General features: G+C 35.8%; 1 protein-coding gene across 1 annotated transcript in view; it reads left to right on the top strand.

Annotated features, from left to right (window-relative positions):
• The first annotated feature begins 590 nt into the window (after positions 1 to 590).
• The window catches only part of LOC113064277 (nectin-1-like), a 20,447-nt gene continuing 8,695 nt past the window's right edge, over positions 591 to 12,342 (top strand). Inside the window, exon 1 of the mRNA XM_026234963.1 lies at positions 591 to 1,403. Coding sequence (XP_026090748.1) covers positions 1,337 to 1,403 — 67 coding nt within the window. The 5' untranslated portion in view covers positions 591 to 1,336. The remainder of the gene's footprint in view (positions 1,404 to 12,342) is intronic.

Raw genomic sequence — 12,342 nt, 5'->3', positions numbered from 1 at the left:
GCCATAAATAATGTTTTCATCATTATGTTATAATGCAAAAGCTTTTTCTTTTGCACCTTACAATCGAAATTCCACCCAATTAACTTAAAAAAATTCAACTCAATTGTAGTAATTTTATAGAGTTTTCATTCATTCATTTTCTGAAACCATTGTTATGGCATATTTTCATCCTTGTGCAATTTACTGTAGTTTTAAGGAAGCAATTCAGTTTTTATTTAGTGGGATGAAATGTTTACATTGCTTTGCAGTATGTACTGAATTATCAACAAAAAAGTATTCGGTTTTTAAAATACATGAATTGGCCTTCCACAGCATTTGCGTTAATGTTTTTACAAAAATTAAAGTACTCCTATACAGCACTAAACTAGTGCACGATTGCAGTCGTTGGTAATATAAACTGTACTATATTTTACATTATATTAGCACATGAATATAGTCCTCACTTAATTATTGTTTGAGCATTCTGAAAAACAGTTCTGAAATTGCATGTTCTTTTACTGAGCACCAGAGGGAGGTGTAGGTCTAAGCCTTTGAGACGCGCACCTACCCTAAATTTCATTTCAATTCATTTCCAGAACTAGAATCTGGGTGTTATCACACAAAGCTGATCAGTGATAGACAATACTGAACTATTCATAAGACTGTACTTTGTTTTACTTTTCATTGCTTCTGCTGCACAGTTTAACTCCTCCTGGAACTGTGATCCATAAATCGTCTTGTCCTTAATCACCGGACGAATCAGCTAGACCAGAGCTGCAAGTTGGGCGCAACTTTGAATTCTGTGCTGGTTTGCGTCAGCTGACGTTCTCTAAATATCCTAGTTTAACCGGGACCAGGGTTTACTGTTAGGTGAAGTTAATACGACGAGTTTCAACGGAACAGATGAGGCTTTTAGAGACTTTTGTCAAAAGCGCATGGATGAGGAGGATAACCGCGCCAGGACGACAGGACAACAACTGAGCCAAGAAAATCCGTTCACTCTTTAGTCTAGGCTGCAACTGGACAGAGACCTTAAGTTGATGTTGATAAGATACGGCCACCCATTCTTCTTTAATCTCAGTGCTTTAAGCTGCTTTGTGTTCGATCCGCTGCCCACGCGCGCAGTTCAAAGCGCGTCTCGATGCGCGTGATTGTTTTACTCAATCGGTTTGAAGGGTTCGGTCCAGTGCGTGGTGGCCGTCCGAACTGGACAATTGGACACTTAAATATCTTCAGTTTTCCTGTCACATCTTAATAAATGGGGAGCCTGGATAATTGTTCTCTAAGGGATTGTGCATTCTGTTAAACTCATACCGCACCACTTGTTTTGAAATCAGTAGACTACATCTTACACAAGATGTACATCATAAACATGATACTTTTGAAAGTGGTTCTTCCACTGATGTCCATCGTTTTGACACGAGGTAAGACAGACTCTTTCTTCTTCGTGTTCTTTAATATATCTGTCTCAATTTGTTTAACTGTAACGGACTATATTTTCTGCTATTTTTAAAAACAATCGATTTAGGCATTAATTAAAATAACTGTGTGCTATTCTTTAGAGGTCCACCATGCAGTTTATCATAGAACCGATATTAAAGAATACATTTTGTAGAAAAGTGTAACTTGGTTAAAAATAAAACAAAACAGCCCTTTTGGTCAAACTGGTAGTTCGTCACTCTTCACTAGCGGTCAATATTGTATTCCTGACCAATACCAATTATTATTATGAGTCTTATAACCGATATGCAGAATCAGATTGTTGTTGTTGTATTCCTGCTTTTTGACACAGTATTATTTCAATAGCCCGTGTTTCCTGTAGAACGTACATGAATTGTTCATATGTCAGTAAAAATATCCATCCATGTAGGTCTTAACAGAGAACAACATAACGGATGGTTAAATATGTTGAAAGGTGGTTCTTAAAATTTCAGAATTATTTCACACTATCTCTTTATATTTACAGCTTTCAGCTTTTAGAGTTGAAATAATATCATAATTCATGTAGTGCAAAGGTCTGGTTGAGCATGAACTGCCATAATTATTTCCGTTCTGGCACTAAACAAGCTCTGTTGTGTTGAACTGGATTAATTTACGAATGTTGGTAACATCAGAATCACGGCTTGTGATGTAACAGGGTAAGTCTGCAGAGTCTGCCTTTTTACAATCACATGGGCTGTCTGAGATGTCCTAGACATTATGCTACATTTAAGAAACATCTGGTGAATTGTGATTGGTTTTTTTTTGTTGTTGTTGTTGTTGTTTTTTTGTGTGAAAGTGAACGCAATCCGCTTGTGTTGTGGAATGAATCAACAGCTCAAGTGCAGTGTGCTGGATTTATTGCAGCAATATTTTTTTGTGCTGTTTGTACTCATCTATTAATGTATATATTAGCACTGGAAAATTACATATTAAACATCTCTCTTATTTCTTCAAGTACATGAATCAACACACTTTTATATTAGGAAAACACAGACTACTTAACAACATGTTGCTCAAATGTTCACAATGTTGTTGTTGTGGCCTAATGTTCAGAGAGTCGGACTTGTAGCCCAAAGGTCACAAAGATGTAAGTCTCGGTACCGGCAGGGATTGTAGGTGGGGGAAGTGAATGACCTGCGCTGTCTTCCACACTCTGGAGCAAGGCACCGAACCCCCATCTGCTCATCGGCACCACACAAAAATGTCTGCGCACTGCTCCGGTTGTATGTTCGCTGTGTGTGTGCGTGTGTGTGTGTGTGTGTGTGTTTGTTTGTACACTAATCACTGCTGTGTGTATGCACTTGAATGGGATAGATGCAGAGCATTCTTGGCTATGTAAAATTGTGGGAAATAGGCTACTGGCATCTTTGAGAGCTTTATCAAGAGAGTTTATCATGCTTTAAATCCCCATTTTAGTGGACTTTATAAAGGTTATTCAGCCCCAATATGTTTAAATGTAGTTGCAGTAAGAATTAAATCCTTATTCAAACACCCTTATCTAATCAACTGCAGTTAATGCCACAATATTAGGATAACAAATATTAATTTATATTTTGATTTATATGCGAAACATGCCACATGTGTCTTGGTCACAACAATATATATATATATATATATATAAATAAAATTAAATTTATGCATTTAGCAGATGCTTTTATCCAAAGCGACTTACAGTGCATTCATGCTAACAATTTTTACCTATCATGTGTTCCCGGGGAAATCGAACCCCTAACCTTGCGCTTGATAACGCAATGCTCCACCAATTGAGCTACAGGAACACAATAATATATATATACACACACACAATCACCGGCCACTTTGTTAATTACACCTGTTCATTTGCTTGGTAACACAAATTGCTAATCAGCCAACCACATGGTAGCAACTCAAGGCATTAAGGCACCTAGATGGGGCGAAGGCGACTTGCTGAAGTTCAAACTGAGCATCAGAATGGGGAAGAAAGGGGATTTAAGTGACTTTGATCGTGGAATGGTTGTTGGTGCCAGAAGGGCATGTTTTTGGCAGATTTCAAGAGATGCAGCCTCATAAGTCTTATTTATTTATTACTTGAACAAGCCTTTAAAAAATGTGCTAGTGTTGAAGAGATGGCAAAATAGGTCAAAAATACTTGTATGTTTGCGTGACACTTTTGGATGGACATTTGTCAGATTTGTGTGTGATTCCAACAATTTATGCCTAATATTTTTTTAATTACGTAAAATTAATTTGTAAAATATTTGTAAAATCTTGAATTGCTGTGTGTTGAATTGCTGTGTCTGAAAAGGCTCTCATTTCATTTGCTACTTTTTCCTCGAGGAGATCCCTAAACAGAACATCAAACTTGAGTATGATTTATGAACTGTTGTCAGTAACAACCACAGAAACTGGTTTCTTGTCATCTTGACTTAATGTCAGGACACAGCTAAGGAAACAGCAGGATGTTTGCAGCTGATGAAATTCTTAAGAACACTCTCAGATGATTTAAAAATTGATTAACAACATCAGAAATGTGACGTGTGTGAAGACTGCAAGTTTTTTCTTAAAACACCTGAGAAATAATTTTTAATAAAAATCACTTTTTTCCACTTACTTTAGTATGAAAATATTTGCTAAAAACATAACTAAATGTAATATGTGAAAGGTCATGTAGAAAGTGCTCGACTATTTGAATAATGAACTTGCATATTTTAAATCCCTGTGAAATATAAATGCGTTCTTCCTTCTGCAGCTTTAATTAGAAGGAATTATTGAATAACTTGTCTGTGTGTGTGGCCTGTCTGATGTTAAGTGATGTCTGGTCCTGCTGTGGTTGATCCTGACCCACTTTTCCCTCTTACTATCAGTGCTCCCTCTTTAACTGCCACTGAGCACAGGATCCCAACATCTGTTATCCCCTGGCCCATTGCCATGGCAATACTGGGAGTCTTTTCTAAACGGGTAATGCCGTAGTCGTGGGTAATGTAGTACAGGGCTGAACTTCAGCAACAGGTCATTGTAATAAAACCACAGCGTTGGCATAAGCCAGCTCAGTACATGTGACGCAGCCCTCTGAGCTTGAGTAATGATGAGCTGTGATTAAGTTGAGGGACTAATCACTAAAATGGTGAAAATACAAAGTTCTGTCATGAAACTCTAGATGGCACAGGCCGATAGGTCTAACCCAATCCGACAAAATGACATCATTTACGATCATTTATTTTTCTGTCAGCAGCCAATGAGCTTGCAGCTAAACATTCAAAATACTCGATTAGTGTTCACTGTGGCAGATGCAGCACACTTCAGAAACCCTCCACCTTCCCCAGCTCCACCTGTATAGTTCTCTGCAGCAGCCGCGTAGCAGATCTATTCCACCAAGACCAAACACACTGACATTGCCATGTAACAATGTTAAACTCTCAGAGAGTTGTCATGGCAGAACCATACCGACCCACCAGATGCAAATGAGTAACGTGGGAAAAAATTAATCAGAAATGGCATCGAATAAATCTGGAGTAAGAGTGTTCTGTGGTGGTGGGGATTTTGATTCATCTAAGTGACTTTGGAATCCATTCACCGATAATATTTGTTCAGGGTTGTTTAATGATTAATTCAGTTACCCTTTCTGCAGGTCACTGTTCTGTGATGAAATGAATGATAGAATGATAGAATGTTAGAATGAGTCAATGAATCGTCTGTCCAATTGATTCATCTTTCATGACTGAAACAAGTCTTAGTATCCTCTAATTTAATTTGTGTGTTTATAAATAAAAAAATACATATAGAAGCCCTCCATAAGCATTCCAAGCAAGTTATTCTGTTTTTTTCCACTCAAAGTTAACAAGTTGTTAAAGCACTTTTTTTTGGCATATGCAGCAAATAAATAAAACCGACTGAGTTTTTACTCTTTTAGAAGAGTTTTTTTTATAACGTGCGGTCACATGTGGATTGAAAAAGTGTACAGGATCCTTAATTTTTCTTCTTCAAATGCTAGCTAAGATCAGCATTATTTTAGTGTTATTTATAGTAAAATGATTTTTTTTTTTCTGAATCCAAACAGGACTTTGTGTTCTGTGCCGTGTACTGATGTTATTGTCTTGTATTCTCCAGTTGTATCATGTTCTGATCATTATGTTCTCTTGTCCTTCTCAAATTTTGCATGACTAAGCATAATGACTGCAGATAGCTAAATTAGAAAAAAAAGATCAGTGATGCTGTCCTCTCAGACAAATGTGAACAAAAAGGACTTCTGTGAAAAGGATGTGTTTTCTTCAAAAACTGTATAAGCAAAACTGATCTCATCTCATCTGGCTGTCTTTGTCTGTATGTCTGAGCTGACTGAGTGTATACAAATCCAACAAGAAAAACCCAATAAAACCAGTCAAAAGAGAGATATCAAACTTGAGTGTTGTAGAACCGTGTCACTGTATGTAATAGTAGGTCCACTGGTGAAAGCTGATAACCCTGCCTCATGGTATTATTGCAGAGAGGGCTCTCACGGCTTACTGGCACATCATGTTAAGTATGAAAGCTTGCTTAAGGCAGTGTACTGCTGTAGTGCTCAGCTCTGGTTAGCTTCACCCAGTACTGGTATTAAATCTGTAAAGTACTGTATATATTATCTGCACCTCTAAAGTCACCAAACAGAATAATGGTCAATAATGGACAGTATTTCTCTGTATTGTCATTGGATAATCCTGCCTCCAAACCGACTCCACTGGTTGTGTATAGAGCCAAAGTAGGCGATCAGTCTATGAATAGCTTAACTATTATTGTTTCTGCATATCAAGCTGGAATAGAGTATTTTTACATTAAAATTAAAATATTATATGGTCAAGGCTGTGTGGGTATGTTTCTGTTCCCTTTTATGTTTGCTAGCATCAAGTGAATATGATGATTTTTGACATACCTGCAGACTTATAAGTATGACAGTATATTTTCAAAGAAATGGCTATAAGTTACCTTTGTGTATTTCAAGAAGTGATTATCACAGATCATGTAATACATAAACTTATCATTGGTGGCTGCATCTGTGTCACTGAGTTTGAGACACGACGAGTTAGTTTCTTTTTGAAAATTAGGGACAGACTTGATGGTTGTTTTTCTGCTACTACAATGGCTTTTTGGCGTATCAAAGCGATTCACACCTCTTTTGCTGATTATTTCCAGCTTTGCCTGTCTGCTTCTAGATTAACAGCCTAGTGCTTACAGATAGAGCAAATTGTGATGAGTATCATGATGGACGGCTCTCAGGGAAAACAGCAGCGCAGCAATGCTTCTGTGTTTCTGATGGTACTGTTACAATAATCGCTATTTCACACATTCACAAGAAGTAAGGCCGCATAAGCTAGCTATTTTAGTCTTCATGAGCTGTTCACAGATTTGGCTTGAACTTTTTGTTAGAGTGATGAAGAATATGGAAATCCTCTCAACCTTTGACTTCTCATCCCTTATCACTGCTTGGTTTTAAGTTGTTTCTTTCTGTAGGTATTTCATCAGTATTAAACCTGTGAGATACTAGATCCTCACGATTCTAAAAAAGGGGAAAATGAAACAAGAAAGTTATTTTTACTCTCCTGAAGACCTCTGATAACTGCCCCGCTAAACTAGTGTAATAATCATAAATCCTCTTGAACATTCCTATGGAAATCGACAGGGCTCAGCTTTGAGGGTAAAAAGTAAAAGGTAAGCTATGCTCACTCTTGATCCTAACACACAAGTAATGAAAAGGGGATTTCAAAATTTAGGGTGTGCAAGAGTGCTGGGCAATAGCAGTCATGTCAGTGTGGTACTAGAAACTAAATGATTGATCACTCATCATCATTATCATCAGCAAAATTACTAAAGGAGTCTCAAAAGCACTCTCAGTAAACAAAAGGTATGAAAGCAATCCCTGGGGCAGTTCCTTTTCAAAAGGTACTCTTTTGTACCTTTTAGGTACCAATATGTAAACTTTAGGTACTAATATGGACGCTTTAGATAAAAGTTTCCTGCTTTCATACCTTTATTTCAGAGTGTGAGAAACTCATCATGACTTTATTACATTAAATGAAATGTCAGGTCCTTTATTTTATTTTTTACGTTTATATTATTTTCATAATGTAATTAATACTATTTTATTATTTTGATAAATTATTGAATAATAAAGTTTTGAAGTGTTTCTGATGTTGAGACAAACTATTCTCTCTCTCTGCATAGCCAAGTTGTGCAGAAAAGACCCTTTAATCATATGTATACAATGTCTGTGATGTTAATGTTGAACTTTTTATTAGACATTGTGAGGACTTTTTGCAGTTCAGTATTTGTTGTATACAGATAAGATTGAGCAAAAATTGTTCATTCTACTCATAAAATGATTGGGAATGTTCAGTAGTCTTGTTCATATAGGTGTTGGATACATTGTAGCTCTCGTTCCACAAAGCTTTTAAGCAGCTCAGAGACCAGAACTCATCAGTCCACCAGCAGAGTGTTTTATTTATTTAATATATTTAATATATATTACAGTTTTGTTTAAATTATCTTGTTATTTTTGGATTAAATATCTTCCAGTTCTGTTTCGTTCGTATGTATTTGGTCCACTTGTTGCGCAAGCCTCTGCTTGTTTTAGAAAACGTAAAATTATATCTGCATATAGCAGATGGATTTTATCTTATCTTCACTAATTTTAAATTTAACAATGAATGCACAATTAGTGTCTGAACACTTGGAACATAGCATACTTTTATAGCGCTTTTGCATAATTTCAAACCTTAAAAGATTGTTCATTTCATTGTGGTTCCTTGGAGAAAAAAACGAACTGCATGAAAAACAGTCTTGTTCGTACAGGTTTGGAATGAGGGTGAGTAAATGATGACAGAATTTTGGGTGAACAAATCTTTTAACACCATAAGAGGCAAAGCTGTAAAACTCTGTTTGCTTTTTTATCGTGCAACAAATGTCAGAACAAATTCTGAGCTGATAGTGCATGCTGTGTGGAAGTGTCTTTTCCGATTGACTCACAAATACAGTGAGGAGACTGGACAGCTGAACAGCAGTTTGGACTGTGTTCTTGGTCCCATTTGTTGACGGAGGGCTTTCATTTTTCATTAGCCTTTGTGCTCAGTGTCATGACAGCTGACTTATGAAGCACAGTGCAGCCCCCCGTGTCAGGTCAACATGTCCAGATGACAAATATTGTTTTAGTTTGGCAGGTCCTTATGAAAAATTTTGTTCAGTTTAGTACTTCTGTTGAAACTGGCTTCTGTGGTTTTGTGCATTTTTTAATTGACATCTGCAAATCAGCTGATTATATAGTCTGATAATGTAAGATTTCAGTTTGTTATATTACGTGATTATACAGTACTTCCTGATTTCAGCCATCTTTCTTCTAATACATCAGAAATTTGAGAATAGTTAGGAATGTTGTAAGTCTTCTTTGTGGAAGTACAATAAATGAGAACTGGAGCTTTCAAACAACATCATCACAAATCAGCCTTTTCCTCCTCACAATTATGAGAAAAAAAGTCAGAATCTGATATGAACTCAGAATTTTGAATTTATTTTCCACAATTCTGAGTTTACTTCACGCAATTCAGATTTGTTCTCAGAATTCTGAGGTTACATCAGTTTTTTTGCCACAAAATACAAAAAAAAATGCAACTTTTCACATTTTTTCACTCACAATTCAGACTTTTTTTCTTGCAATTGACTGTTCATATTGGGGGAAAAACTGAATTGTGAGATAAAATAATAAAGTAATAATAATAATAATTATCCCATGGCAAACTTGGCTGATATTACAAGTCTTTTGAGGCCATGCAGTTATTTTATGTGAACTACTTAGCAAAGTCCACACTGTAAAAAATAGGTGTAATTTTAACTGTAAAATTTTGTAAAAACGCTACGGAAAAAAACTGATAATAGGTTAACAGTAAGTTCCCGTACTATATACAGGGAAAAACTGTAAAAGATCTAACAAAGCATTTAATGTAAATTTACAGTAAAATTCTGTTAATTACAGCTTTTAGAAGTAAAAAAAGAACAAATCAATGTATAATTTACAGTCTAAAACTGTAAACTGATATTCCCAGAATTCCCTGCGTGACACTCCACGTTTGAAAGTATTTTGTTTAAATAATCATGTTTTTAAATAGTTCTTGTTTTCAGTTATGTACATTTGAGCTTTATGTTACATCTTCTGTTGCTTAATGAAAGTTTTTTGCATTATTTAAGTATCACGTGTGTTACCATGATGGTGTTTTGTGTTTCCATAAATGTGCACCTTCTATATGTTAATATATACTTCTGCTTGTGGTGAAGCTACTTGTGATGAGCTTTGATACTTCATGTGGCTTTCTCTTATACAGTACCATCTTTATTATTATGGTGGTTGTCAGTATTTTCAAGGTACAAAACAGATTTAATTTTGTGTGTTGTTGAATTTACTGGTTTATATTCACATTTTCTTGTTTGTAAATTACAGCTTTATATTGTAAAATTAACAGTTTTTGACGTAAATGTGTTTACAGTTTTCTGTATTTTTACAAAATTATTCTGGCAACCACAGCTGCCAAAAAGTTTTTGTAAAAACAACAAGAATTTTTTTACAGTGCACATTATGAATACATTAAATCAAATCTATTCACTGAAACAGCTGATTCATCATTTCACAAATCAGAATGATTTAAATGTTTCTGAATCAGACTGATCTGGCTATTGAGTTTAGCTCAGTTTGCTAGAAGTAAAGAATATGAATGATGACTGAATATAGCATAAAAAATCTCAAAAAATGTATGTGTCTTAAAATAATTATTACTTACTGTAAGTTTTGAATCTTTTCATAAAAGGGAAACAGGTCAGTTTAGATAAAAAACAATCATTTAAGATTTTATAGGGAATTTGGACAGAAACATTGTTTTACGGCTAATCAATGAGCCAGCAATTAATTAAACAAGCAGTACAACATTAACTCTGCATGGATATTAATGTCCAAAATATATTAAAAACACTATTAATTAGCACAGAAACAAGATCGCCAGTTAAATACATTAACTTGTAAGCAACAAAACACAAGATACTTCTCTTTACAATAAAAACAAGGGCTTTATTGGGTAAATCTAAGATATAAAAACTAATCTAACACATAAACATACACACTCATATATTCACACAAGTTGCAGAAAGAGAGAAAGTGGGGAAAGAATGAGTTTAGAAGAGTGAAAATATGAAATCCAAAGTTTATAGCAATGTAATGCAATTGCATAGACCTGAGTAACCATCAAACATCTAATTAACCCTCACATTGAGTCTCTCAGTGAGGCTATAAACTTTATATTAAATGCACCAGTACAGCTAGAATCTGGAGTTTGTACTTGCATTGCCTTTGTGTTAAGGGATTCCATATTGTCATTGTTGCAGAAAGGGGTTTCAAAAGGTTGCAGATTGGCTTGAAGTTCAGTGGTCGCTCATCGGCTGAAGTTGTAGAGTCTTGGCCTGTTTGAAGTTTTAGACAGGCACTCGAGGTCGGACTCGGAGACACTGCGTTGTGGCAGAACTTAACTCAGAACATTAAACTCTCAAAGGAAAAGAAAAGAAATTAAAGTAGAAGCGTGATGAGACTAGATGGCATTTCTCCTAATGGTTTTAGAGGAGCAGCTGGCGTGTAAGCCATAGCATGCTCAAATAACATGGTGGCAAAAAGGCAAGAAAAAGCTACATTTGATGGTGTATTTAAACATGGCTGTTGCACACATCCCAAATGGTGTCTTGAACAATTAGACATTGTCTTAGCTCAGGGTGTTGCTATGTTTCTCCTCCCAATACATATATTTTAGCTTATTATCAGTCACATGGTCCACATTTATTCCGCTCTTCAGATTATAATTTGAACATGATTTCAGTAACAAGAATATGATATATTTGAAAATAATTTATTGGAACAAACAATTCAAACAAGAAGATTCAACAGACACATAATAAACATGATTATGAACACTTAAGCTGTTCACTAGTTATTAAAAATACATCACATGGATCACAATGAGGGATTAGAACATTATAGACAAATATGTGGGTTACATACAGTTATGCAATGCACTGTTTTTCATTAAAAAAAAATCATTAAGATAATTTTAGTCTTAAAATGGTTTGGATCCGGACAGATTATTGACGTTGTCTTGTTGTCCTGGGCATCTGTGTGGAATTTGACCCTTTGGGTTGTTCAACACCAATCTGATCAAATCTGAGATTGTCTGATTCACTCTGATACTCTACAAAGGTGATAAAATATAATCTCATAATTGTTACGACGTCTGGCTCAAGGGGAAACAACAAAAGACGGACACACACAAGCCAAAGCTGAGCTCAAAAAGAAAAGGCTTTAATAAGAAGAAAATAACTTCAAAAATAAAGAATACTTCATCAGTTTCGTCAGTATGCAGGGTGTCTGTATGAATATATAAAGCAACCCAAGCCCAAAACAAATGGGGGAAAAATTAATAAGACTAAAGAAAATCCAAAACTAAACAAACAAAGAACGCTCCATCAACCTCCAAGCCAACTCTCATTCCCCCAAATTAACTCATCCAGCAATCTCTTTTAATAGGAGCGCCCCAGCCAGAACGACAGGTGCAGTCAATGAAGTCGTAGGCGGGGCAACCAATCACCACTTTCACAAAGTGAAAGTGTAGAGACCGTCACATAATCCTGACCTGACATGCACCATTGGTTCTTTATGGTTCTGTTCCGACTAATGGGTATCACAAACAGTATATGATTTCTAGAGTAAATGTTTATCTTTTAATGACAAAGGATGTGTGGATGGCATTCTGTGGCTTCTCTCTTTATGCAGGTATCTATGCAGGTTAATGCAGCATCATGCATAGGGCAGTGCACTATTATTCTTTGTTCTGTGGTTGGAAGCAGCTT

Source organism: Carassius auratus, chromosome 46 (genome assembly GCF_003368295.1).
Source record: "Carassius auratus strain Wakin chromosome 46, ASM336829v1, whole genome shotgun sequence".
Taxonomy (NCBI): Eukaryota; Metazoa; Chordata; class Actinopteri; order Cypriniformes; family Cyprinidae; genus Carassius; species Carassius auratus.
The sequence above is the reverse complement of the archived record's forward strand: the minus strand, read 5'-3'. Positions and strand labels throughout refer to the sequence as shown.